The sequence below is a fragment of the Electrophorus electricus genome, chromosome 21, assembly GCF_013358815.1.
Source record: "Electrophorus electricus isolate fEleEle1 chromosome 21, fEleEle1.pri, whole genome shotgun sequence".
Classification (NCBI taxonomy): Eukaryota; Metazoa; Chordata; class Actinopteri; order Gymnotiformes; family Gymnotidae; genus Electrophorus; species Electrophorus electricus.
The window spans coordinates 8,165,364-8,189,998 of NC_049555.1; the positions used below are offsets into that span (position 1 = coordinate 8,165,364).

A 24,635-nucleotide genomic window follows, 5' to 3' on the forward strand; every position below is an offset into this window, starting at 1 on the left:
AACAGAAGGAAACGATGAAAATTAAACTTAATAAGATGTTTAATATAACTGACTGTGCCAGGAGACGATTTCGCAGAACCCAGCTGCCAACACGTGCCCTGCTTTGGGAATTGCATCAACAGAGCTCTTTGTTTGTGACGACTTTTGAGATGAGCAATGGGATTAATAGTTTTTATAGCGTTGCGTTATTTAAAACTCATAAATGGATGGAAATTGGCTCCTACTCCCAATAAACAAAAACTGTTAAGCCATGTAATTTCATGATTATTAATGTTTACACATTACTTCAGGATACGTCATGAAACAATAAGGAGAGCGGATAGGACTAAATTCGATACCAAATTAATTTAAGGTGATTATTCCCAAGTCGCATAGTCAACCACATTACTTAAATATTAAGCTTGTCCAAACTGGTCTTTGGGTTACCATAAAAAGTATAAAAATAAAATAAAAACAAAACAAAAAAACAGACAAATAAATAAAGAATATATTCATAAATAATATGTAGATATAATTTATAATATGCTCAGAGCTGTTCATAGAGGTTACGTTATCATCTGAGATCACACTATACTTGGATCTTGAAGCTGTCTGGGTGTGGTATCACAGGATATTTTAACTCGGTACAGGGCCCCTTTATGTTGGTGGACCTGTACAACCTAAATATCCTTACCACCAGAGAACAACTGAGGATACGTAGTTATCTACTGCCCCCTGCCGGACGTCTGGAACTATGTCTAAGTAAGGTCTTACACTGGCAGTATCTCACCAGTCTACAGATGAGACGTATCTGTGGCTATTGAAAGTGATGGATTTATATGGCAATAAATATTAATAATAAATGTAACGCTAACATGATACTTCACTGAACGAGTGTTTGCTTCTTTGTTAATGTAGTTTAGATTTGTATTCCATTCTTTAAGTCTTTAGGAGTTGAAGGCAGTTCTTTCCTTGTACCTCTGTTTGTCTGTACTAGGTCTTCAGCTCATCTTCGCATCTTCTTAGACATAGAATTGTTCAAGTTATTGTCGAAATACAGAGTAAAAAAAATCAGAAGGCGGTCCATTTCTACCTTATTAGTCTACTATTTGTAGACAAAAAAGACACACGAGCTGCCTCGCGTTGCAGTGTAATCGGAGCCCCAGTAAGAAAGGAAGTGTCGAGTTTACCACTGCAAAGTGTACATTTGTCAACATTTGTCACTGAATCATATAAAGATTGTGGAGGCTAGACAAAGGATGAAGCAGGATATGGCAACACTTGACTAACTGTTCTCTTATTGTGTAATAAATAATTCCCGTAGACCGCAAAAACGTTGCGTATACGAAGGATTTTTCTCGTATTTATGTCTCCGTGTATTGGCTATTAATTGCCACGCGTGCGCGCACACATCAAAAATGCCTGTGCATCTTTAAGTGACAGCTATGTAGTCTACCCCACACCCTGTCTTCCAGGAAAGAAAGGGCAAAGGAACCGACAATCCAACGCATCAATGTAATTTCGTCCTGCACAATTTATGAAACGAAACAGCCACCGTTTTGTACAGGAATTTCAACTTCTCAGGTAACAGCCTAATATTTGTAAACCTTTACCATCGCCATTAATTATTTTGTGCACTAAGCTTGACGACAGATTGTGCTTATGGGCGAATTGGACACGAAGGTCTTTTTTTCTTTGCTGCGTAATGCTTTGGATGTAAATTAAGCAGATACCCTCTATAGAACAGTCGTTCGAAATCGGTAAATGTATCACCTTGACACTAGATAAAATCATGGGACGAATTTGTTGGCTTTGAAGTCTGAACAAGTTTGAGAAAAACAAGTGGTGCTCCACTGGCACGGGTACAAATCGCATCGTCGGTGCAGGATATTTCAAGAAAATACGTTTCAGAAAAGGGCTGCTATCAATCACTTGTCAACTTCGTGACACATGGCTGCAGACCAAGGAGAGAGAGGCCGGTGATACATTGCTCCTAAGTACCATCATCGTCGATGACGTAATCTTAACAAAAAGGATCAAACGTTCACTGTCATTACTGTGGATGTGCAACATAAATGATTTAAATCGCAATATATGGTCACGGCATCTGATAAAACACGTTATAACGTCGTGGAGAGCAATTCAGTTAATACACTTCACTATAAGCAGGTCTAATATTATTGCATGACAAACTCTTAACAAAAGTTGGTGGTAGCTATTTCTAGCAGGTTAATTAAACACTAACATTAAAACACACAAAAAGAACAGAACAAAGTAGCAATTTTTGGTGTTAAATACAAATGTACCGAACATAAATGAAACCCCACCCTCTCAAATTCAGCACTCGTTTCATCATCGGGACTATTACGTCTGTCAGCAAACGAGACCAAAACTAGGCCTAGGCTGCACCGTGTCTCTGTAAACCTAGATACTATTAGGAATATATTGCTTAATTGTTGACTTTTTGTATGTTTTCGTTTGTTCTGTTTATGCCAACTTTATTAAACTGTCATTGAGACATAAAAAGTATTCTGTAAATAATTATCTCAATTTTGCTAGTGTTTAAAAGGCCCTTCATGACCTTTAAACTATTATCTTACGATAAAGCCAGTAATACAAAACAAGACCCCCAGTTAACCTAAATGTACTACATTTGAAATAGAGAAGACAGGGGTCAGAACCGAATGGCAACGTTCGAAAAGCAAAAACACCGCACAGCCCGCTAGGTTTAGCATTTCTTGGGCATACGTTTTCATATCCCCTCTGTTGACAGAGTGGCAGATGTCACAAGAATCCCAGACGTTTGCTTGCTTTTCCCTTTTAACATCTGCGCAATAGCACTCGTTAGTCTCCGGGAGGCAGAGAGCGCCGCCCATGCAGAGCGAACCCAACCCGGTCTGCTGCTTTTATTGTAAGGCTGGGCTTGGATGCGCGCAGCCAATCCCTGGCTTCCTCTTCTGCTCTTTTGCCGCGAAGCGTAAGGGTGAACGGAGAGCAGGGTTAAAAACGAAAATAAGTAAGTAGCTAGCGTTTGCTAGGTATTTATGAACAAGTTTGTTTTGCGGTTTGGGGTGCCAACGAAGAGAATTTTGAAGTACATAAAGATCAAGCTGGCTAAATGCGACAGGCTCGGTAACGGTGCTTTTGTATCGTTGTGTTAGAAGACGGGATACACGCAGTTTTGAGTTAGCTTAGCCACCCTAGGGTTAGCCGGTAATGTACACCAAACAAATGTTTTTACTGGCTAATTAGTTACTTTTTTATTTACGTTAACCCTAGCTAGCTAACTCGGGGTGGGTAGATAGATGGCTTACACTGTGGCTTAGGAGTGATTGAAAAGGGCTTTTGTTTTTCATGCAAACATCGGGTCACTTTCGTGCTGCATCGGTCAAACCATTATGGCGAATTTATCGGGTGCACATTGGTTTACCCAGCCAACGTAACGCTAACCTGGTTTTAGGCCTGATCTGAAATACAGGAGCGCCAGCTGGCTAACCTACATAACCTCATAGTTCACACAATTTTCTTTGTATCATCCCGGTTTTAATAATTGATCCAGATAGGACTAGCTACTTATATGGAATATGGTCTTCACAGCTGATGTTTTTCAGAGATTGCAGCTAGCCGCTGAATTTATGAGTGTTTCCGAAACACCAACTGTATTCAGCCGCTTAATTCGAGCGTATGAGGGCTACATTGTGCACGTTTACACGCGATAAATAGTTTGTGTTTGTAGACCGGGGCCTTGCGGAGGTATGGACGTCTTTCCACCGTACTAACCTTCCTGCACCCGCCACGTGACTGAATCATACCACTCCCACTGTTCCTCGCTACAGCTTTGATCTTCTGACTTGATCTTCTGGTGCAGCAACAGTCTGCCGACTCCGATGCATCCTTATGGATCCTGGTGGGAGTGATCTGGAGTCGAGTCTTCCCCAGGCCGAAAACCCTTGCCTTATTGTTGAAGACTCCCAGCCTGACAGTGTCGCCCTGGAAGACGACCCTGACAGCAGCTATCGTGCGTTGCTGGCCCGTCGCTTTTCCAACCTCCAACCTGCCTCTCACAGCCCTGTCTTGGTGAGAGCTACATGTGCTTCCTGATCTTTGATTTGCCTATTTAATTAGGGTGTTGCCAAGATGCACCATTAGCCTGACAAGAGTTAGTAAGCTATTTTTCTTCTTTCAGGAACTTATCTCTTCCCCCTCTAAAAGTAGATGTTCTCAAAGTGACGGTCAGGTTGACAAGACTGACGGGGTACCGCATGCTGGTATGTGTGCATAAGTGTGTCTTGGAGTTTTTAAATGCTATTGATCTTTTTATTCAATTCATTGATGGTGCCGTTTGTTTGCTTTAGACAATTTGCAGCATAATCTCAGTTTGTCAGCTACTGAGCATAGTCAAGTTTTTGAAGTTTGCTCTCATCCCAACACAAAAAGGTAAGTAAACAGCAGTACAGTTACTGTACAGTTAAATAAGAGCCTGCAGTAGAAACATATTTAAGCAGAAATGTAGTAAACAGAATGACTCTCTGTAGAGGAGATCAAGAGGACATGGATTCTGGGGCTGATTCTACCACTCATTGTGCACAGACAGAAGGTGAGAGGTGTTAGTCATGTTTATTTTATAACTCACCCATTTTGTAATGTTTTAAACTGCTCCATCACTAAAGGCCAAAGGTCAGTTCCAGCAGCTCCTCCAGGTCTTAGAGAAGAGAAAAAAAACAAACAACAACAAACAACCCATAGGTGGACAACTTAACAAAAATGCTTTCATGTACTGAGCAAAGCCTTGCATGTGTGTGTTCATGTTTCCATAGGGGGAATGTCTCAGTTTGGTCTCCTGAAGCTATCGGAGAGTCAAGGTGTGCCTGACGAGCACGACAGAGATAGTAGTGACGAGGATGTGGAGGCGACACCTGCCAACCTCTTGCCCCCAAACCCCCTGAAACTGGCTATCCAAAGTAAATCTGAAATCCACCATTTTAGACTTGGCATGTCTATCCTTTAAGTTTGTCACTTTGATAATATTCGTTCTTTCTTCCTTTTTTATGGTCTTCAGTGGGAAAGGAAGCCTCCTGTAGGACATCAGGCAGCCAAGATGGCAGATCTAGAAGGTTAATAGTTGGGTTGGGCGTGCATCCAAACAAACGCTGCTTCTTTTATAACTTGCCCAGTTTGCTGTATTTTCAACTCTTCTCTCGTTGTAGGCAGGAGGTTAGTTCCAGCAGCCCCTCTGAGCCTCAGAGAGAAGGCAGAAAACTGAGCATTCAGGCCATCTTGCACTCGCAGGTCCCTGAGTCTGTAGAGGCAGGAGATGATGAGATTGTCTCCTCTCAGGACGACATGTTTGACGGTGAGCACAACTTTGAAAATTGTTTGAATGTCCTTTGAATTTAAGACTACTAGTGGTGTGGGTTTTTTTTTTTTTTTTTTTTTTTAAATTTATTTATTTATTTTTTCTTTTGTTATTCAGTGTGTTAAAAAGGAGTAAAAGGCTGGGATGAAAGTGGTGCTCATTGCAGTGTGTGCAACTGTAAGCCTCACTAGATGCTAGGCCTAAACTTGCCGCTATGGCAACCTGACTTGCCCCTGTGCATCTCCATCATGTGTTCAGACTGTCAATACTGTTGTTGTTTCAGGCTCTAAAGTAGACAGCACAGTAGCGGAACCTGAGAAACAGGAGCCCACATCCACCCCTGCACACAGCCTCCGCCTGCTGCACCTGTCTGGGCAGGGAACCCTAGTGCAGGAGAGCCTTTCACAGTACGGTGCCCTAAACTATGGCTGCTCGTGGTCATAAAAATGCATACCAATAGGCTGTAAATCCTGATGTTAAAAAAGCAACTTTGTGGTGTTTTCTGTTCCTATAGACAGTCTGTTGACTTTGTGGCTGCTACCCAGGATGGACCAAGCCAAGCTCCCCTCATTGTTCCCAACTCGCCAACGGGACAGGAGAACAAGCATGGTAGGATTTCGGTATGGAGGATTTAGGGTTAAAATCCGAAAACTGGGTCTCTAATTGTTGTGTTCTTGTATGACTTGTATTCAGAGTATGATGAGGCTGCAGAGTCTCCAATGGACACGTCCGGCCCCCCAGAAGACCATGCCCAAAGGAGGGGGGAAGAGCCAATGGACACGGACACTGTCTCTAAGCCCACAGCAGCTGCCCCTCTGTCCCAGAATTCTCCCAACTTTGCTATGGAGAAGATCCTCTCTTTGCCATCACAGCCAGAATTTTCACATGTAGGCATTTTGCTCGGTCATATCTTCATTGTGGTTTTTTTTTTTTTTTTTCTTCTTCTTCTTCTGTTTCAATTACATATATATGAACTTATGTATGCTGCGCCCCCCCCCCCCCCCCCCCTTTTTTTTTTTTTTGTTTTGTTTTAAATCTTTGTTTAGGATGTGTTTGTCCCTACACCATCCTTAGAAAGTGGGGACAGCAGTCAAAGTGCAGACACTTCGAGGAGGAAAGCATCACAGAAAGAGAACCCATCTACAACACACCATGCAGAAACGCTGAAAAAGCCAGCTGAGAACCAGCCGTCGGCGGTGGCTGCATCTCTCCAGCTGGCACTCGACAGCGAGAACAGCGTTTTTGATCGGAAGACTCAGGGGTTCCTAGTGGATGACGATAGTCAGGACACACAGATAGAGGACATTGGAGGGACTGTAGGGGCGGAGGAGAGGGACTCTGGTGCTGCTTTCCAGAGCGGGAATGTGGAATCTGGCCTTAGTAAAGCTGCTAGTCCGCAGCAGGTTTCCCAGCGGCCTGATGGGGAAAGTACACGTGCTGCTTGTGGAACGAATGAGGAAATCCGCCCCTCCCAAAAGCCCCTCTCCCCATCGGCGAACAGACGGGACACGAAAGTGACTGGCAGTACACCCGAGTCGCGTCAGCTTCCGGAGGCGCAGAGCTCTGCAGACACCCCCGTGGCTCGGCATATGGACGACCAGGTACTGAGTGAAGGCCTGAGGGACAGCACCTGTTCACAGAGCGTGGCGTCACCTGGTGGAGCTGCTGGCTCCGCCCATGCTAACAAACCCTCACAGTCGCAGTCTGTAGTATCCCCTCACAAGGAAACCGCAAGGGAAGTAGGACAAGACCTCAGTTCTCAGAGTCAGAGCCAGCCCATGTCGCAGAGCCACAGAAGTAACAGTGCCGGGAATGCTGAAGTTCAGGAGGACGAGGAGGAGGAGAGGATGGATGAAGGGGAGGTCCAGAGCACTAGCAGAAGTGGGGGCTCAGGGCTGGGCCTGGCTCTCTCTCAGAGTCAGGCTTGCTCCCCAGAGCCTATGGAGGAGGGAGGGGAAGTCTCAGAGCCCACAGCCAGTGGCGGGTGCCCCATGGCTGGCAAGGGTATGGAGAGCTCCAGCATCACAGTGCTGGAAGAGGCTCAGAGAGTCTCTCGAGAGAAAGCACGGCACGGGACGTCGCCGCAGCTCCGGAGCGCCTCGCAGCCCGTGACGGGCTCCCAGAGGGAAACGTGTGAGACTGGAAGGAAGGCCACAAGCTCTCAGCCGAGCAGCTCGGGGCTGGGGTCTCCCCTTCGCTCTCGAGCTGCGATGCAGGTCTCCAAGAACAGCGATAGTGGGGGCCGTGGGGGCCCGGCTGAGGGCGGCTCAGCCAACAAGAGCCTGAGTGACAGCTCTGAAGGTAGGCTCCGGGACGAGAGACTGGTGTGCCGTTCTCTCCGCCGGTTACATTGTAGCATCCTGTTAAATGTGACCAGTTTCCAGCTAAAATTCTCTTCTGTTTTACAGAGCTCCCGTTCCACTTCACGCTGCCTAGAGACAGTGAACTGATGGGGGCTGTGGTCAGCACCACTCCCCCACACGTCCGGCAGCTGAAGAACACGCCACTACACAGCACTCCTATTGGTGAGCATGTATAATGTTCTGTAGCATTTCGATGTGGGTGTCGTGCATAAGGCACTTGCGAAGAGCAGGCATAAGCTGCATACACACTTTTGTGCGCGCACACACACCTCATATACCTCTTGGCGCTCACTTGCTTCCTTGTTGCTGATCTGAAGTGTATTCGTGCCGAATTCGTGCAGAAACGAGCTCGTTCCGTGAACGGTCGGAAGGTGATGTTACCAGGGAGACGACGGTGGCGGCCAGTGAGATCTCTGTGGAGGAGAGCGTGGAGGGACAGGAGCCCACCGCTAAGGGGGGTGATGGAAAACTGAGTCTGAAGATGAAGGTGGTGAGTCCAGTGGAAGAGGGCAGCTCTGGGTCTGATCGCTTCAGCCTTCAAAGTAAGAGCTCGGTCATGCTCCTTCTCCCTTTCACACGTGACCTCTTGTATCCCCCTTTCTATTTCTCACTCCCATCACCAGTCTACATATAGCATGTTGTAATATAAATGGTAATTTTTCAGCTCCTATGTATTAAAGTGGCACACATTTGGTGACTGACATTCACTGTAATGTTTTAAACTTGACTTTGTAATGCCTCCCCCAGAACCTCCATTAACAGATGAGGAATGCTCTGTCTCCAAGGCTACCACTGTCGTCAAGGCTGTTACCAGGTAACATGCAATGGTTGCTAAGCAAAGAAAGCTCATTTGGAGTGTGTCCGTTTCTTGGCTCTCGCAGTTGTTGGTTCATTGCCACTTAACGTAGCACACTGCTGAAACAGAGGGACCCATTACTGCACAGCCACTCCTGGAAGCCACAGGAGACTCTCGCTGTGTCTCAGCTTTTACTACAAAGTTTCTTAAGCAGTGCACCAGTCACAGGACATGGGAAGCCACTCCTCCATATTTTTATGTGGTGCATCGTGATTTGCCTTATGCTAATTATGCACTTTAGTTACTGGTCATTGGCATGACCTTTGCATGCATGAGGATATGAGCGCATGTATAAAAGGCCATGTGGTTTTTCTCATTGCTCATTCTAAGCATGAGGGAGCAGTAGAAGGGAGCATTGTGCTTGGACTGTGGGCTAGGTAGGGGTCTTTGGGGGGGGCACACATGCTGTTCTACAACTTCCTCTTCTGTATCTGCCTGCTAACCTTGACACCCTCCCTAAGTTTCCAATTAAAACATAAATAATTTCTCCACCCTTGATCTCTTGTGAGGCATACTGCCTTTGCCCAAAGCTTTGATCCCTCTGCAACTCTTGATTGAAAAAACCTTTATTGCCCTGAAGAGAATTTGTCTTGCACACAGAGCTGCAATAAACAAAACACAAACAACAAATGATCAACAACAAACATCTAAGAAAAAAACATCTCGCTAGCGTTCACCAGTGTTCCCAATCTGTAATACAAAATAATAGAGAAACAAATTGAGTATGAGTGGGTAAAAGGCTAACTGGAGGTTCTTAACTGGAAATAGGTTGTGAATGTAAAAAACATGCGAGTGATTATGGCATTGTAATATAAATGTTATTTAGATATTTAATTTGGGCATCTGTGTGTTGCTGTCTCTCCTGTAGTCCGTCTGTATTTAGCCGAGTGAGGGAGGTTCACAGGCAGCGCCCGGCTGAGGAGGTGCAGGGGTCCAGCGACATGCTTGTCAGGTGCTCCTCTGCTCCACACAGACACCACCCCCAGTCCCAGCTCACCACCTCCAGTCCTGGCTCTTCTCGGCACCAGCACCTCCTGCTGTTCTAAGTAGAATAGTCCTGTCTGAGACATTTGGTAGAATTTATCAAGCACGTGGTGGTGGTGGTGTGATCTTGTGGAATACTCCTTACTCTGAGAAGCCACAGAACTGCATTCAGATTTCTGTCTTTTGGCTGGAGCTTTCCTGATTTGGGGAGTTTCCTGGGAGAGTTTCTATTGAGGGTGCTCTCTTGGTAGAGGCTATTTTTGGGAAGTCATTAAGTGGGTTTGATGGTGTCCTGTTTGCTTGGGTGGCGTGGTAGTGTACCCTACTTCCATCATCATGAGGAGGATATTCTGGGCCACCAGCCCACAGAGGATGTGGGGGACAGGGCTGCTGGGTTTGGAGCTATTCTGAGGCTAAAGTCTACTTGAAGGTCTTCTACTTTTCACATCATTTAATTCCCTGTTTCGACACATCTCTAAGCAACAGCCTGCCAATGTTTAACAAATTAAATATTTAGTTTCATTTACTCAAGCACTCCTAAACCTGTTTTGTACACAAAATGTTTGTGTAGGTTGAGGAAGCTTTTGCATATCTCTTTCTCTCTGTCCATCTATATATCTATCCATCTCCTATTTAAATTTTATTTTATTTATTTTTTTAAATACATGTCCTCTTTTCTCCACTAGACATCCGAGTATAACCGCCCACAGCCTATCAAGCACTGGTGACACTGGGCTGTCTCCTGATCGCCCCCTGGAGGCAGTTGGTAATGGTACAGCAGGTGGGCTCAGCGAGGCTGCTCGCCGACCATCGCAGCAGCCCAATGGCACAGTCACAGATGCAGAGCCTTTAGCAACCGCTCAGGCCCAGGTGCAGCCCTGTGCAGGAGGTGAGCAGGATGCCCCCAGCACTTCTGGACAGGCATTGAGTGGGATGCCCATACGACAGAGAGCCACGTCTCAGCAAACAAGCACCGACCTTGCTTCGACCGCCAGCCCTGTCAGAAAAGTAAGTTGATTTTAAGTAAGTTAGGATAAAATGCTGTTAGAATGCAATTGTGAAACCTGTGTTGTGTGTGTGTGTGTGTGTGTATGTGTCTCTGTCTCTCTCTCTCGGCTTTACCAGAGAGCTGTCTCTCAGCAGACCAGCTTGGATCTCTCTGGAGGGAGGGTAAGAGATTATACAGAGTAATGATGATCCCCAAATTTAAGTTGCACATATTGGTACTTCACCATGCTCAGTTAGGGTCTGCTATGCCATTAGCACTCTTCCTTCTGCCTTTCATGCAGGGGGAGCCAGTCACCCCGCCTCGATCCCAACCTGGGCCAGTCACCCCGCCTCGATCCCAACCTGGGCCTTCCCACCGTAGACACGTCCGCACTGTGCAGGAAGTGCGCACCACAGTCACCCGCATCATCACCGACGTGTACTATGAGGATGGCAGAGAGGTGGAGCGTAAGGTCGTGGAGGTGAGGGGGCAGGACCCCGCCGGCGTTTTCCACTGTGACCTCAAGCACCTGAGTGAGGTTGCAGAGCCAGAGCAAAACTTGGAGCTGCTGTTTTGCAGTTCTTCATAACATCCATGAGACATCCTCCACCACCAGTAATCCCATGTCATGCATGCAAACCTTTCTCCAAAGCATGTGTCGTGTGCACATGCAAAACGACCGACAGACATGGCGTGGATGAAAGCCTCCTTTTTCCTGTTTCATAATTAATACATTTTGCATTTATAAGACGCTTAAATGGATTACATCAGCATGATGCTAGCTGCTCTACCACTGTGTTGATGGTTTTAATCAGAAAATAAATTTTAGCAATGCCCTTCATGATTAAATTGTCTGACCCCCCTGCCCCCATGCAGGAGTCTGAGGAGCCGGTGGTGGAGCGCTGTGTTGTGGACAGTGACGTCTCACCCTCCCGCACTGGGAGCTCAATGACGTCGGGAGACTTTGCGGACATGAGCTCGATCTCATCCAAGGCCCCCTCCAGTGGCTCCAGCAGCGGAGGGCCGGGTCCCAGCAGGGCGGCGGACTTTCTCATGCCTGCCGGCCGCGGGGCAAAGTCTGGCAGGTGAGCGCCGCTGCTCGTTTGCAGTGGGTTTTCCCGGGACCTCAGCACGACCTCTCTCCAACACTGGCTGTTCTGTTGACTTACTCATGCAACATCTAAAGTGGGGTGTGGATACAGTATATGCAAAATTGTACTGTAACATGAAACTGGAATCAAATACTATCCAACCCTGAGCATGTGTGTAGTGCTCAGCATGTTTTGTTTGGCTTTGCACTGGTCTTCTCTAGTCACACATAGCTCAAATCTGCATGATTTTAAGCCTTTTCTGATTTAACAGAGCCATCATGGCCCAACTAACTTTGCTGGTCCACGTTAGCTGCCCGGGTGTGTGCCCTCTGACCGCTCCCCGTCCGTGTGTGTGTTCCATAGCCCCAGGAGAGGGGGCAGACCGCACCCCAGGGCCAGCGTGGCAGCAGGCTCGGAGTTCATGGGTGTTCTAGGCTCTCCAAGCACCGCTGCCCCGCTTAGCCCCCGTGGCCATGCCCGGAGAGGACGGCCCCCCTCACGCTCCACCCTGTCCAGGTGAGGGTGCTCTGGGTGCAGTCAGGGTCTTTTTAACCCAGATCTCATCCAAATAAACCCCTTTTTGTGTCTAACATCTTTTCTCCTGTACCATAGAAAAACACTTAACTAGAAATTCTCACTAACCCATTCGTCTGCCAGTAAATATAAAATGCTGTTTGTGACCTCCATCTCTTCGCCACCCCTCTCAGAGGTGGGCGTGGCGGTCAGAGGGGCGGAGCCCACAGCCTCACTGCGTCTTCCTCCGAGGAGGATCTGGTCACGCCCACTGCTGCCCACGGCCTCGGCCGCTCGGACTCGCTGAGTGCCGCGTCTCCCGAGAGAGGTGGTGGCAGCGCCAGCAGCTTCGTGGGCCTGCGTGTGATGGCGAAGTGGTCGTCCAACTCCTACTTCTATTCTGGCACCATCACCCGAGACCTGGGCGAGAGCCACTTCCGGGTGCTCTTTGACGACAACCAGGAGTGTGAGGTGCAGGGGAGAGACGTCCTGCTCTGCGACCCCGTTCCCGTGGGGGCGGAGGTTACCGCGCTAACGGAGGAAGAGTACTTCAATATTGGTGAGAGGGTCTATGGTCTAGTCATTCAGCCACAGATAGGAGCCTGACTGGAGAGAGGACAGATCATTGGCTTTGTTTATTAGAAGCGTATGGAAACGGAAGCGCCGCGGTCAGCCGTTGTTGAGGTCCAGCCTCTTGCACGTGCCCCATGCAGGTATAGTGAGGGGCCATAAGAAGCAAGGCTCAGAGCTGCTGTATTGTGTGGAGAAGGACAGCCAGATGGCGTGGTACGGCAGGACCGCGGTCATCCTCACCATGGAGCAGGGAAACCGCCTGAGGGAACAGCACGGCCTCGGCCCGTACGAGCCCCCAACACCCCAGGTTATGGCCTCCGATATCAGCCTCGGTGAGTGTTCTGATGTCCTCATAGCTGGGTACTCTGCTTCTTGATTGCCAATAATGCTGACGTTAGCTTATCTGCTAATTAGCATGACGCTAATTGGAGGCTGTTATCTTCCATTTACTGGCAGACTTGTGAGGAAAAGATTTGTTTTGATTAATAGTAAATATGTCCACGATCGCTTCTGCACTATGTACACCGAGTAGGTGGATATGTCCTCCTACAGTATGTACGCTGCACGGTGCATGTTGGCAGAACATAACACTTTACTAAGCTTTGCTGCAAACGTTCTGCTAGCGTAGGAGTTAACGGAGCATCGTCTCTCTCCAGACAACCTGGTTGAGGGGAAACGGAGGCGTCGAGGAAACGGGTCCGGGCCGGGCACCCCGACCCAAGGCTCTGCGAACAGCCCGAGAACCCCGGGGAAATGGAAACTTGCAAGCTCCATGGATGAAGAGAAGATACCTGCAAAGAGAGGACGACGAGGGGGCGGGGCCAGAGTGGGTACGGGCACCGCTGTGCATTTGGATGGATATTGATGACGCAGCGTGTCAAGGACATTTGAGCTCCTGTTAACGGCTTCGTGATTTGCATCCATTTATTAGCCGTTTCTTTTTAACGTGTGAAATTCTTAACATCTATGAACTGATTTTCTGTGTTTTTAAATGGTTCTTATGTTTTAAACTTTTTTTTTTTTTTAAATAACCCCCCCCATTTGTTGTGCAGGTCCTCATATAATCTTGGTGGTTTTAACAACCGTTTGGTATATTGTACATCATGAATCAGTGATAAACAGAATTCAAAAGTGTGAATCAAGATCCCTTTCTTTGACTGTCAATGAGATACGGATGCTGTAACTTTCATGTGGATGTTGGTATGTTGCTGACTGTTTGTTGATTTTGGGAGCACTGGGATAGACTGGTCATGTTGGCATCAACTTGTCCTCTCACAGCATGATGGGTCCATTTAATCTCAAGTCCACTATTTATTACTAACTCTCAAGTACAGTGTCTGGGCCTCAGGGTGTTTGAGATCTGTGTAGTCCTGTGCTCACTTCTGTTGTTTGCACACGCATTCAGGCTCACGAGTGGCCGCATGCAACACGTCTGGGAGTGGCGCCGAGCTGCCTGCTGACCCCAGTGACCTGCTGAGGAGCCACGGTCCTCTTCCCGAGAGCACCTCCCTCTTCATGGGCTTCGTCTTCATGCTCACGTCTTCCTCGGAGCACGACAGGGAGGCCAACGAGAATACCTGCGACGGTGACGAGGGTGAGTTGAGGAAAGGTTTCTGGCATTTGTTTACAAGTCAAGAGGCAGAGTAGTGCATTGGACCAGGGAAAGTTGCCCAGCCCATCCACAATTAAGTGATGATAAACAGGTGTACTACTTTAATTGTCTCTAGGTTGGACATTTCCCATTTTGTTTGGTCTTTTGCCTGATGCGTGTCCCTGACCTTTGTCATTAGACTATGTGCAGATAGCCCCATATAACAAGCGGTATACGGAGAGGCAACTAGAGGCGGGAGGAGGAATGATCCTGCCTGAATTCAACGAAGAGCAGGTGAGGGATCACTTTCCACTCACGTTGTTTTTCAGCTAAACTGTTACGCAGCGTTCGAGGTCTCTTCTGAATTGCAGTTTGTTTTTTGGGGGGGGGGGGTGATTTAGTGTAAAGCAGCCTATCAGAGTCTCCTCATAGCGGACCAGCACTGCCGCACCAGGACATACCTGCTGTGTGTGGCGGGTGGGGTTCCCTGCGTTTCGCAGGTCTGGGTGAGGGACTGCTGTCAGGAGAAGAAGCTGATGAATTACCGGAATTACCTGCTACCGGCTGGCTTGGGGCCTGAGAAACGCATCATAGAATGGTAAACTGCTATACTAGCAGCATTCTTGTCAATTTTGGTGCATTTGATTAAAGTGCAATTTTTCCAAAAAGTTTTAACTTTGGATAATTATTTTGTAATTACTTATTTTATTAAAACTTTTTTGCTTAAAGTATCTAAGCATTGGGTTTTTTTTTGTTTTTGTTTGTTTGTTTTTTTTTAAATCTACAGGCATGCACGTTGCAACCCTTTCAAAGCGCTGAAGATTCTGCTGTTTGCAGAAAACCGTGTGGACCTGTGGACTGCTTTGCTTACCATGTGTGGAGCAGCAAAAGTCCATCAACATGAAGCAAATGGGAAGAGTTCAGGTAGGCACTACCTTGTTTGCTTATCGTGATGTTCAGTATCTGTTTTGAAAAGATTAAGATATAAAAATGTTAGACTGATCAGTTTAACGTGAATCTTTTTCCCCCCCCTTTTGTGCTGGTTTGCAGACGTTCCAGCTGAGCAGTTTGACGTGGTGGTGTTGGCTTACACGTGTTCCCCAGACATGCTGAAGTTGGCTGTGGTCGCAGACACGCCAGTGGTGTCATTGGAGTGGTTGGTTCAGTGTGTGATCTGTGGAGAACGCTTGGCCTACGACAGCCTCCCTGAATACCAACCCGACTACTCGCCCTAAGCTGCCTCCGTTATGGCCAATCCCTTCTGTCTTTTAAATGTCCTGCTGTTTTAGTGCATGCCTGCCTTTTATTGTACATAGTTTTAAGCTCTGTTTTTATGAAGTAATAAACTGTGGTTTCTTTTCTTTTGGTGGATTTTATTTAGAGTTGCATAGGAATGTTCAGCAAAGCAGTATTTACATAAGCATGATGGTTCTTGACGAGAAATGTTAAACGCAGAAGACAAGCCAACGTGACCTCTGTAGAAATGCATCCCAATTACTCTGTACATTCCTCCTCAAGCTGTTTGCTTGGATGCCCTGCCCCTATCCAAGTGTCATAGGCCAAAACTGCAGGAAAAGCAAACATGGTGTTAGGTTCGTTGTTAATGAGCCGAACGGCTTTGGCATTCAGCCTCACAGCACATACCTGCCCAAGGTGCCACCTGCTTGGGTGTAGTATTTGTTGTAGTCGAGTCGCAGCAGCAGCTGAGCCAGGTCGGAATTGATCTGGTGGTTTCGCACACTGGAGAGGATCTTGAAAAGGAGGAACGACTGGCGGCTGAAGCCCTACCAAGTGAACGCAGCAACGAAAAACTCGCATTACAAAACAAGCAACAGTGACTGGTAGTCTGTAGTTTAGTTTTCAGCACTGGTGTCTCCGTATTTGGAATGGAGACGATGAGATGCCAGGGTTACCTTCACCATAATGTCCAGCTGGGCTGCTCCTCTCTCATCCAGTGGACCCAGGTTCTGGCTCACCAGGGAACAGAAGTTGTGGCAGAGATCAAGAATCTCATTCAAACAGTGAAACACCTAAAAAAATAAAAAATAAAAAGTAAAAAAAAAATCAAAAGGCATGTGGATGATGGTTGATAAATCTTCAGCAAGGGGGCAGGTCAGATACTTACTGGCTTCAGAAGGATAAAGGACTGTGCTAAGAGATTACTGAGGAAGTGGTCATGAGCCAGCCGTATGCTCTCAAAGTCCCGCGTCGAGTTAATCTGCTGCAAGAGCTGTGAAAACTGGGACTCCAACACATCCACCTGAGGGAGGAGTCGAAGTTCATCGCATTTGCACTGATATCAGCTACAGAATGCACAACATTTTAATTAAAAAAAATAAAAAAAACCCCCAAAAAACAAAAACCCTGCTTTAAGGTGGGTATTGGGTGCTGCACGATACCTGCAAGTAATACTGCAGGTTATCAACCAGGAAGGCCATGTGGTTACGCAGTCTCCATTTGACAGCATCAGTTTTGTTAGATTTCAAGTGTTTGCGCTGCATCTGCAGGGCCCAGCAGTGCTGTAGCTCTGACTGAACACGGCGCACGCTCAGCAGGTACCGGAACACTACGTTGTACCTGAAGAGGAACAAAAACGTGTGATCAGGTTTATAGACCCTAATTGCACTGTTAAAATCCTGTTGCTCCTTTACAGATATTTCCACCTGGCTTACTTTTCCAGAACTGCAGGAGTGAACAGGATGTGCAGGGGCCATTGCACCTTGTAGGTAAGTCCCAGTGCAGCCCAGCCTGTAGACGGAGCGTCACGGGGGGAGGAGTCCTGTGGAGGCGTGGTGCCTTCGCGACTCCCAGAAGCCTCTGGAAGAACAAGCATGCACTTAGCCCTGTGGCTGGAAGAAAGCGCACATCACAGTAGCCAGGTTCACAGTTTCACATGTATAGGTTTTCTTCACTCATGACTCCGGTGCTAGCATAATTAGCATCGGTTTTCAGTTGTTTTGTTTTAACAAGTGACACACAAGTGCTGAATTTTCTGCCACTTTGACATACAGTATAGATTTAATTTCACCAATTAGCCATCTCACACCAACCATGATCTAGCATTCTTAGTTGGAAATTCAACACATGGATGTGTGTGTATGCATGTGTATATAATATATATAACGTTCAAGAAAATGTACAGAGAATTCTGATCGTCACCAGTAAGTGGTGCTATGTGCTTTCTTTTAATATCTATGAAAGAAACATCAAATGCAAGGTTTTTCTAGGGCTCTTGAACTTCATGGCTCATGACAAACACAGATTCTGCTAAAGCCTATTAGTCTCTCAAACATCTGCAGTGAACATCGCCCTAAAAATTTATATACAAGATTTATTCTGTCCTGTTTATGCAGATAATTAGTTGAAGCAGTCAGGTTCAACAGCTAATACCTTTGATGTCTTTCCCTTGGTAATCGATGGTGAGATGCAATAAGGGTAATAGGTTGTCATCATCAAGCAGAACTTTGTGAGCAGCCTGCTGAAAAGCCACATTAACATCTGCAAAAAAAAAAGAAAAAAAAAGTGAGATGGACAATCATGGCTAACGTATTAGAATGAGATTTGTGATCACAAAAATGACCACTGAATACCATGTTCAGTTACAGCTGATGGAGGAGTCTTAAGCATATGTTGGGCAAGGTCAATGAAGACTTGGTACAGTTCACCACGTCCCAGCAAATAAAAATCCTTTATAATCTGTAGGCAAAAAGGTTAACAAAACAACAATTTTAGAACTGTTTTCAGTTATGTTAATAAATTGTCCACTTGTTTACCTTAAGCTGTCCCAGAAGATCCGATTCCTCCACCATCAATGTCCAGAGATGCTAGGAGAAAATAAGAACGTACATCAGGACACTGAATGGTCATGGATTTTATTTCAGCATGCAAAACACTGTGTCTCATAACCGACCTCGGCAACCGTGCTTCGGATGGCGTCTATTACGTTCTCAAAGTCCACAAGACTGAAAAGTGGTTGTTGTTTGAGCCTGTGGAGCTCTGTAGCAAACGTATCCTCTTGGTGTTTCAGTATAGAACCTGCATTAGGAATAGGGCAGACAGAGACTATGGCTATGACTCGAATGTTAAGTGTGTGTAATATAAATATTTTATATAGTGTGTGTCCATTTTTTGCATCACAACACTGTTACCAGCTCTGGATGGACTGTGGTTGTGGTTTTCAAACATTTGCACCGACTCGCCGACAAAGAGGATTTTTTCAGCCACTCGGATGGGGATGTACGAGGGCAGCATCTCTACGCGCAAGGAGAACTGCTGCAGTGAGGGAGCCAGCATGTTCTCCTCCTCAATCAGCCTCTACACACACACACACAAAAAGGGGGGGGGGGTTGTCTAATCCCAACAAGCAAGAAAACTAGTAATGAATTACAAAAATTCTTCTTATGGTCATTTTCATCCACAAAATGCACAAATGCAGTCGATCTGGACTTACTGTATTCTGTATAAAGCTATACAGACTACATAAACATACAGAAACAATATGCACAAATGAAGTGGATATGATTAGATCTGGGTTCTGAGATTACGCTGTAAACGACTGATGCATGACGGATGCCTTTCACTCATCATCAGTCATGTGAAAGACTAACATTCATATGTAAATTAGAGAGGAGTGGGAGTCGTAAGACTTTGCTCCTCACCAGGTCTTGCAGCTCTCTGAGCTGTTTCCCACTCAGGCCCCCGATGCCCAGGTCTTCGTCCTCTTCATCCTGTGCGACTGTGGCTCCTCCTGCACTTGGGCCCTGCCTCACAAAGAACTCCTCGCTCTGGTCCAGGAGAAGGCCATGCAGCATCCATGCTGCCAGCTGCTTGTACATGACCCCATGGCACACTGCGAGGATCCTATTCGAGTAAAGCATTCATTAACACTGGAGGTTTTTGAGTAAAGCGTTCAGTTTTCAGACAGTGTTTGACTGTAATCCCAGAAGCAGGGAAGCAATTATTGCAAAATGTGGATGAATCTACAAAGCCATTAAATACAAATATTTGAGATTACTGAGTGCATCTGTTACAAACTGTGTCACAGTAAAAAAGAAAAAGGAAGCGCATAAAACTATTTTATTTGTAACAGCAAGTTCAAATAATGGTAACATTATTGGTAACAGTTACATGAGATCACTGAAAGACATGTCCAACAGGTACATGCAGTACTCTGACAAACCCCTGTATTCCTGAACTCAGACAGCTTATATATGAGGAGGTGATTGTTAGTGTTAGCATGCCATCATTACATACTGCAACTACTGCTTGCAGTATGTTATTATGTTTAATACACACCCTAAGACACTGCATCATAACTGAGCTTACTTTTCTAATGCCATCCGAACAGGTGGCAGTCCACCACAGCTGTGCTTATAAACAGTCTCCAGAATCTGGCAGCCATGAATCTAACCAAAACATACAGAAACAGCTAATATCCTTTTGATTCATCTTCTTTTGTTTTTCTAACTAACTGACAATCTGCAGGAACCAGTAAGCCACTTACCTTTTGACATTTGATGGTCTCAACAACAACCATCACAGATGGGAAGAGTAACTGAAACTTATCAACAGGAATTGTAATGGGACAGTCATCAGTCACAGTTACTCGGGACAACATATCTAAATGGTTGGTCTAAAAGGAATATCCACTACCTGCTCCAGTTTGTAATTTACATGGGAAATGGAGAGATGTGGATCACCGAGAAACTGAAAAAGAACATTTCAAGAGAATGAACATCAGTCTTGAATGTAATTGCCCTGCCCAAAATGACATAAATTAAATATGAAACCTCTTGTTCAAGGTCGAGTAAGGCTTGTCGATAAGGTTGTAACATGGAATGCAGGCCGGTGCAAAACGCCCGCAGGTATATCCCATGAAGTCCAGTTTGGCTTGGCTGGCTTGAATAGTGCTCCTGAGAGACAATTACAGACAAACGAGTACTAGAAAAATATTGCTGATGGGTAACTAAGCCCTGACATTATTTGTTATAACACATTCATTTGGAATAAAATGATACTTACTTGTTGGTGGACATGACCCGTGTGTTGCTCTATGAACTCTGTGAAACGCACGTAGTCGGTGCCCATTTTACACAGCCGATTCAGCACGCTGGTTTCACTTGGATGCAGAAACGGCAGGTCCTGGGATACCTGTACCAAACACCACTCACTAACTCGCTGTCGTTCTTTCGCTAGATAGCTAAGGCATTATTTTCAACATATACATGCAAGAGCATGCATCACTGCTGTTATAATGAGACAAAATGCTTAGTTACCCTAGCTAACTAATTCCAAACAAATGCAAGCGTTTATTCTTTATCTTGACATATAAGGAGTAACTGTACATTAACTAACAGACAAAAGGTATGCTAGATAGCTTTAAATAACAAGCCATATAATTCACCATGACGAGAAAATATGCACTAGAATACTACCTGCAAGCCATTTCGTTTATTCCATGTGAATATGGTACCAGGATATCCGCTTAAAGCTAGCAGCAGCTCATGAATCATCGTCACAGCAACCTTCAGCCCTTCAGTATTTATTCAATAAGTGTTACCATTTAGTAACAACCTAACATCTGTTGAAACAGGAGTACTAAGTGACTAGGTTGCTAAGCTTTCTTAGCTAGTTACGCAAACGTAACCACCGCCAATTGTGTAGTCGCGTTTTTATGACGAAGGGAACCGGAAGTGTAGTCCGTAACCTGGCCGATGTTTTGTTGTCAGCGGTAGGTGACGTTCCTGCTGTTAACTGGTTATGTGGAATCGGCGAAAAGGAGCTCTTTAAAAGGTTTACACTTTACTTGTTGCGTTTCACGGCTTGCATCTTTAGCGTTATCATTACTTTGCGTTTGTTGAATCTTGTTAACTTAAAATCATTTATGTAAAATCCGTAACGTTAACTTGCTAGCTAGTTAGCTGTTTAGCTAGCTAGCTAGCTAACATTCGGTGTTCTAACACGATATTGGTAAATGATGATGTTAAAAGCCTAAATATGTGATTTACGTTCTTGCAGTCGTCTAACGTTGATTAGATATGGTAGATTACCTAGCGAGCGAGCGTACTAACAGACTGCTACTTTTTAGTAAGTTATAATGTTAAAAGGTCATAAGATGTAATTATAGAAATCAGTGATTAGATAGGATAGCTAGGTGATGGTCAGTCAGCTAGCTAGCTAGCTAGCTAGCTCCTTATCTGTTGTTTGTTAGCTATGCTCTATGAGCCGAACAACCAAAGATATACCACCGAACATGTTAAAAATAACTACTTATGAAATTATAATCGTTAAATAGCGATGGCATAACTATCTTATGTTATTAGCTAACTGTGTAAAACTGGTGATGTCCTCAGCGTTCACTTTTTACAACTCAAACGTTGACTGTAAAAACCCAAAATACATGGTGTGGTGGGCGAGCTTGGAAATATACATTTAGGGCACACGCATACAACAGATCGTCTCACGTTATATTGTTTTGTTTTAATTTTAGTGATGGCGGAGGGGAGTGGGAGCGATGTTGTTTCCGAGTTCTTAACTCAAAACCCCCACCTGGCACAATGGGTGGACTCTTTAAAAGACGACTCCGAGCCAAATAAACAGTGGTATGCCAGACGAGAGTTTGTACTGCGCAATATGGAGGTCTTTCCTACCATCCAACCAGGGCGGCAGACTCCTAGTCTGGATAGGCTTATTTCTCTATCCAAGGTTTGGTCCAACCATGTTTTCTTAGGCTGCCGGTAAGTGCTCTGTATTGACCTTTAGTAAACATGGTTTTTCATAGGCAGCAGTGCAATGAGCTAAGATTTTCGCTTTCATTGTAGATATCCCCAGCCTGTGATGGATAAAGTGAAAGAGATGGCAGAAGGGATCACTGTAAATGAAGCTCCCGTTCGAAAGACACGAGATGAGATCTTGGGAAAAGGGAAGAGGCCTTCTACTTCAGGTGATTTTGGAAATTTGATGATGGCAACAGATACTTGAATCTCCCTTAATATTATTACGGTTATTACAAAATTTCCTGTAACTGATTACATGTGATAAAATTTTCACTCCCTTTTAAATATTATTCACAGGTATAGGCAGTGAGAGTTTGGCTAAGAAAAGCAAAACTGGCCATAATGATACTGACAGTAAGGCTGGAGAACGCAACACCACACATCCAATCGCTGTCACTATCAAATCAGGCCCCTCGGCAGGGGCTCCTGCAGAGCATCAGCCCTTCTTCAACCGCCTTTACAAAGCCGTGGCCTGGAAGCTGGTGCCAGCAGGAGGTTTTGGACCCAACCTGGATCATTTCGAGATCCTGCGCGCCTGTGTTGAATCATGCAAGGCCAGCCTCACCTGCGTATTCGTACCGCTCAAAGACATTCCCGACCTTCCCGCTGGCTGCGCACAGAAGGAGGGGCAGGTTTGCGAGCTGCGCTGCCACACGGTCTACATGGGCACAGGCTACGGACGGGATGAGTGCGCCGCTCGGGCCATGGCTTCAAAGGAGGCCCTCAAAATATTTCAGGGGCGGAAGGTGACAGTGAAGGTCTCCCGTCGGAGGTTTCGTGGACAAGATGTGGAGGACCTGGTGCTGCTGGATGACCAGCCCAGAAGCTCCATTTTGCCACCTGCTTTAAGCTATCCTTTTCAGGCCAACCAGTAAATGCCCTCCTATCTGCAGTGCCAGTGTAACTGCTGCATTTGATTAGCAGTCATAGTTGAGTCCCATGTTTCAATTCCAAAGTTGTTGTTTTTTTTTTTTAAATTGCACTTCAGTTGTAGTTATATGGGTTGCTTTTACCTATTATATATTACATATTGTAGGTTTATTAAAGAAAAAGAATGAAAGCTTGAAAAGAAATGTATTTTCTTAAGTGGTATGAAGACATTTATACAGTTATAAGTAGCAAGCATTCTCCATTGTTCCAAAAATATTTCACAAAGCTTGATGCATTTAAAAGTGGAGCATTATCCGAACAATCAGTAATGGCACACAAGGCAGTGGCTTTAGATGCAAGCAGGACATTTTGTTTAGATATAGCATATCAAGTTGACTTCTATAGATGATGGTCACAAAGCTGCTGTTTTAATATTTTATGTTAACTAGAATATGATTTGCTGTATCTGTTAGCTAAACGTTACATCTGGCAAATAGGCAAACTGCAACTGGCAACTGCTGATTGTTAAATATTTCATGTTAATGTCAGTCTAAAGATATAAGCAAAATAATGTAACTCTTGAAATACTGAGCTTGTTTATGAAGATAAACAGATTTGTATGGTCCTTCACAAGTGCTGATGTACATCAAAAACAAGTTTTAATTATTTAATTGTCCTTTTAAAGATATTGTATATCTTTATCTAAGTGTAGATTGATTTTGAAGGATCAGACATGAATCACTGTGATAGGCTCCTCACTTTAGAACAGATGGAAACTAATTGATTTCATATGCTTGTTAATACAACAGTTAGTCAACACTTCTTTTGCTTGATTTTTAGTTTTGTACGTTCTATTATAGATATATGTGACTCATGCTGTTTCTGCAGCTTCTTTCCTTTGAAATGTTAAAATAATTTCAGTGTTTCAAATATTGAAAAATTGTGTTAATGTTGGCTGAATATTTTCTCAGTATTTCAGTAACAGTTTTTTGGTATTCAGGTTTGCTGCCTGTTTGTATCAGACACAAAAGCTCATACAACTAAGGAGATCCACTGTTCATTACAATCCAGAATTTAATACTTGATTTAGATTGTCTTGTAAAAAGACAAAGTCTTTTAAGTTTTTCTTTCACTCTGAATCTAAACTGTTTTAGTAATTTATTACATTAGTTTTATTTTTCCTACTTTAAATCACAGTAATTTTTGTTGTATCCGATTGATAACAATGCATCAAATGGTGCATGCTTTTGGTGAAGGTAATGAGCTGTCTATATTTTTACCAAAATAAACTGTATTTGAGAAAGATTGGTGGTGTTTTAGAGCAGCAATAAATTGTGTGCTCCAGTCTGAGCTATTTATTTATAATTGGATTTATCATAGAACACAATTATAGCACCTTCTTTATCTATTTAGCAGGTCTCTCATAATTTGTCGCCCCCCCCTAGCCCCCCCACCCCAGGTGGACGAAATCAATTGGAATGTGTTCGAGAGCAGTCATCTGATGTTCTATAAAGCGGAAGAGCGCATGTCACTGATGCAGCTAAGCTAGCAGACCGGTTTTTAAATAGCTGTTCAGGATGTTACCTACTGCTGAGCAGATGGATACAAAAAGATGTACAGAATCCACATGCTGAAGAGTAAAACATGCTCTTTGTATGTTTGAACCCATCTGGGACTCAATTTTAATGGAATAAGA

The 24,635-nt window shown here is 44.9% G+C and overlaps 3 protein-coding genes across 12 annotated transcripts; 2 read left to right on the forward strand and 1 right to left on the reverse strand.

The window, feature by feature from the left end:
- The first annotated feature begins 1,416 nt into the window (after positions 1-1,416).
- tp53bp1 (tumor protein p53 binding protein, 1) lies at positions 1,417-15,655 on the forward strand. Of its 8 annotated transcripts, none has more exons than XM_035520685.1 (29): positions 1,417-1,563; positions 3,816-4,056; positions 4,166-4,247; positions 4,335-4,416; positions 4,515-4,576; positions 4,797-4,940; positions 5,039-5,093; positions 5,187-5,332; positions 5,619-5,742; positions 5,850-5,944; positions 6,029-6,222; positions 6,382-7,636; positions 7,744-7,860; positions 8,040-8,240; positions 8,446-8,512; positions 9,423-9,506; positions 10,225-10,546; positions 10,664-10,708; positions 10,828-11,007; positions 11,403-11,611; positions 11,981-12,133; positions 12,325-12,689; positions 12,844-13,035; positions 13,360-13,533; positions 14,109-14,297; positions 14,494-14,588; positions 14,696-14,892; positions 15,082-15,218; positions 15,345-15,655. In XM_035520685.1, exons 2-29 carry the CDS (start codon positions 3,877-3,879, stop codon positions 15,527-15,529), a joined length of 5,331 nt encoding a protein of 1,776 aa, XP_035376578.1. In that variant the 5' UTR covers positions 1,417-1,563; positions 3,816-3,876; the 3' UTR covers positions 15,530-15,655. The 8 variants fall into 8 exon arrangements, with proteins under 8 accessions (XP_035376578.1, XP_035376577.1, XP_035376576.1 ...); XM_035520684.1 differs by having other exon boundaries at positions 3,848-4,056; XM_035520683.1 differs by lacking the exon at positions 1,417-1,563 and adding an exon at positions 2,908-2,995.
- Positions 15,656-15,754: 99 nt separating this feature from the next.
- tubgcp4 (tubulin, gamma complex associated protein 4) lies at positions 15,755-20,950 on the reverse strand. Of its 2 annotated transcripts, XM_027007409.2 has the most exons (18): positions 20,729-20,950; positions 20,316-20,444; positions 20,084-20,206; positions 19,947-20,000; positions 19,798-19,854; positions 19,620-19,699; positions 18,953-19,154; positions 18,443-18,608; positions 18,205-18,329; positions 18,068-18,118; positions 17,885-17,990; positions 17,685-17,792; positions 16,967-17,111; positions 16,694-16,871; positions 16,420-16,554; positions 16,208-16,324; positions 15,939-16,078; positions 15,755-15,859 (listed from the first exon to the last, which is right to left on the reverse strand). In XM_027007409.2, the coding sequence occupies exons 1-18, from the start codon at positions 20,804-20,806 to the stop codon at positions 15,847-15,849; spliced, it is 2,007 nt and encodes a 668-aa protein (XP_026863210.1). In that variant the 5' UTR covers positions 20,807-20,950; the 3' UTR covers positions 15,755-15,846. The 2 variants fall into 2 exon arrangements, with proteins under 2 accessions (XP_026863210.1, XP_035376580.1); XM_035520687.1 differs by lacking the exon at positions 20,729-20,950 and having other exon boundaries at positions 20,084-20,234; positions 20,316-20,418.
- A 52-nt stretch (positions 20,951-21,002) lies between these two features.
- On the forward strand, positions 21,003-24,244 carry cdkn2aip (CDKN2A interacting protein). Of its 2 annotated transcripts, none has more exons than XM_027007411.2 (4): positions 21,003-21,024; positions 21,784-22,030; positions 22,115-22,236; positions 22,367-24,244. In XM_027007411.2, exons 2-4 carry the CDS (start codon positions 21,786-21,788, stop codon positions 22,942-22,944), a joined length of 945 nt encoding a protein of 314 aa, XP_026863212.1. In that variant the 5' UTR covers positions 21,003-21,024; positions 21,784-21,785; the 3' UTR covers positions 22,945-24,244. The 2 variants fall into 2 exon arrangements, with proteins under 2 accessions (XP_026863212.1, XP_026863211.1); XM_027007410.2 differs by having other exon boundaries at positions 21,004-21,086.
- Positions 24,245-24,635: the final 391 nt, after the last annotated feature.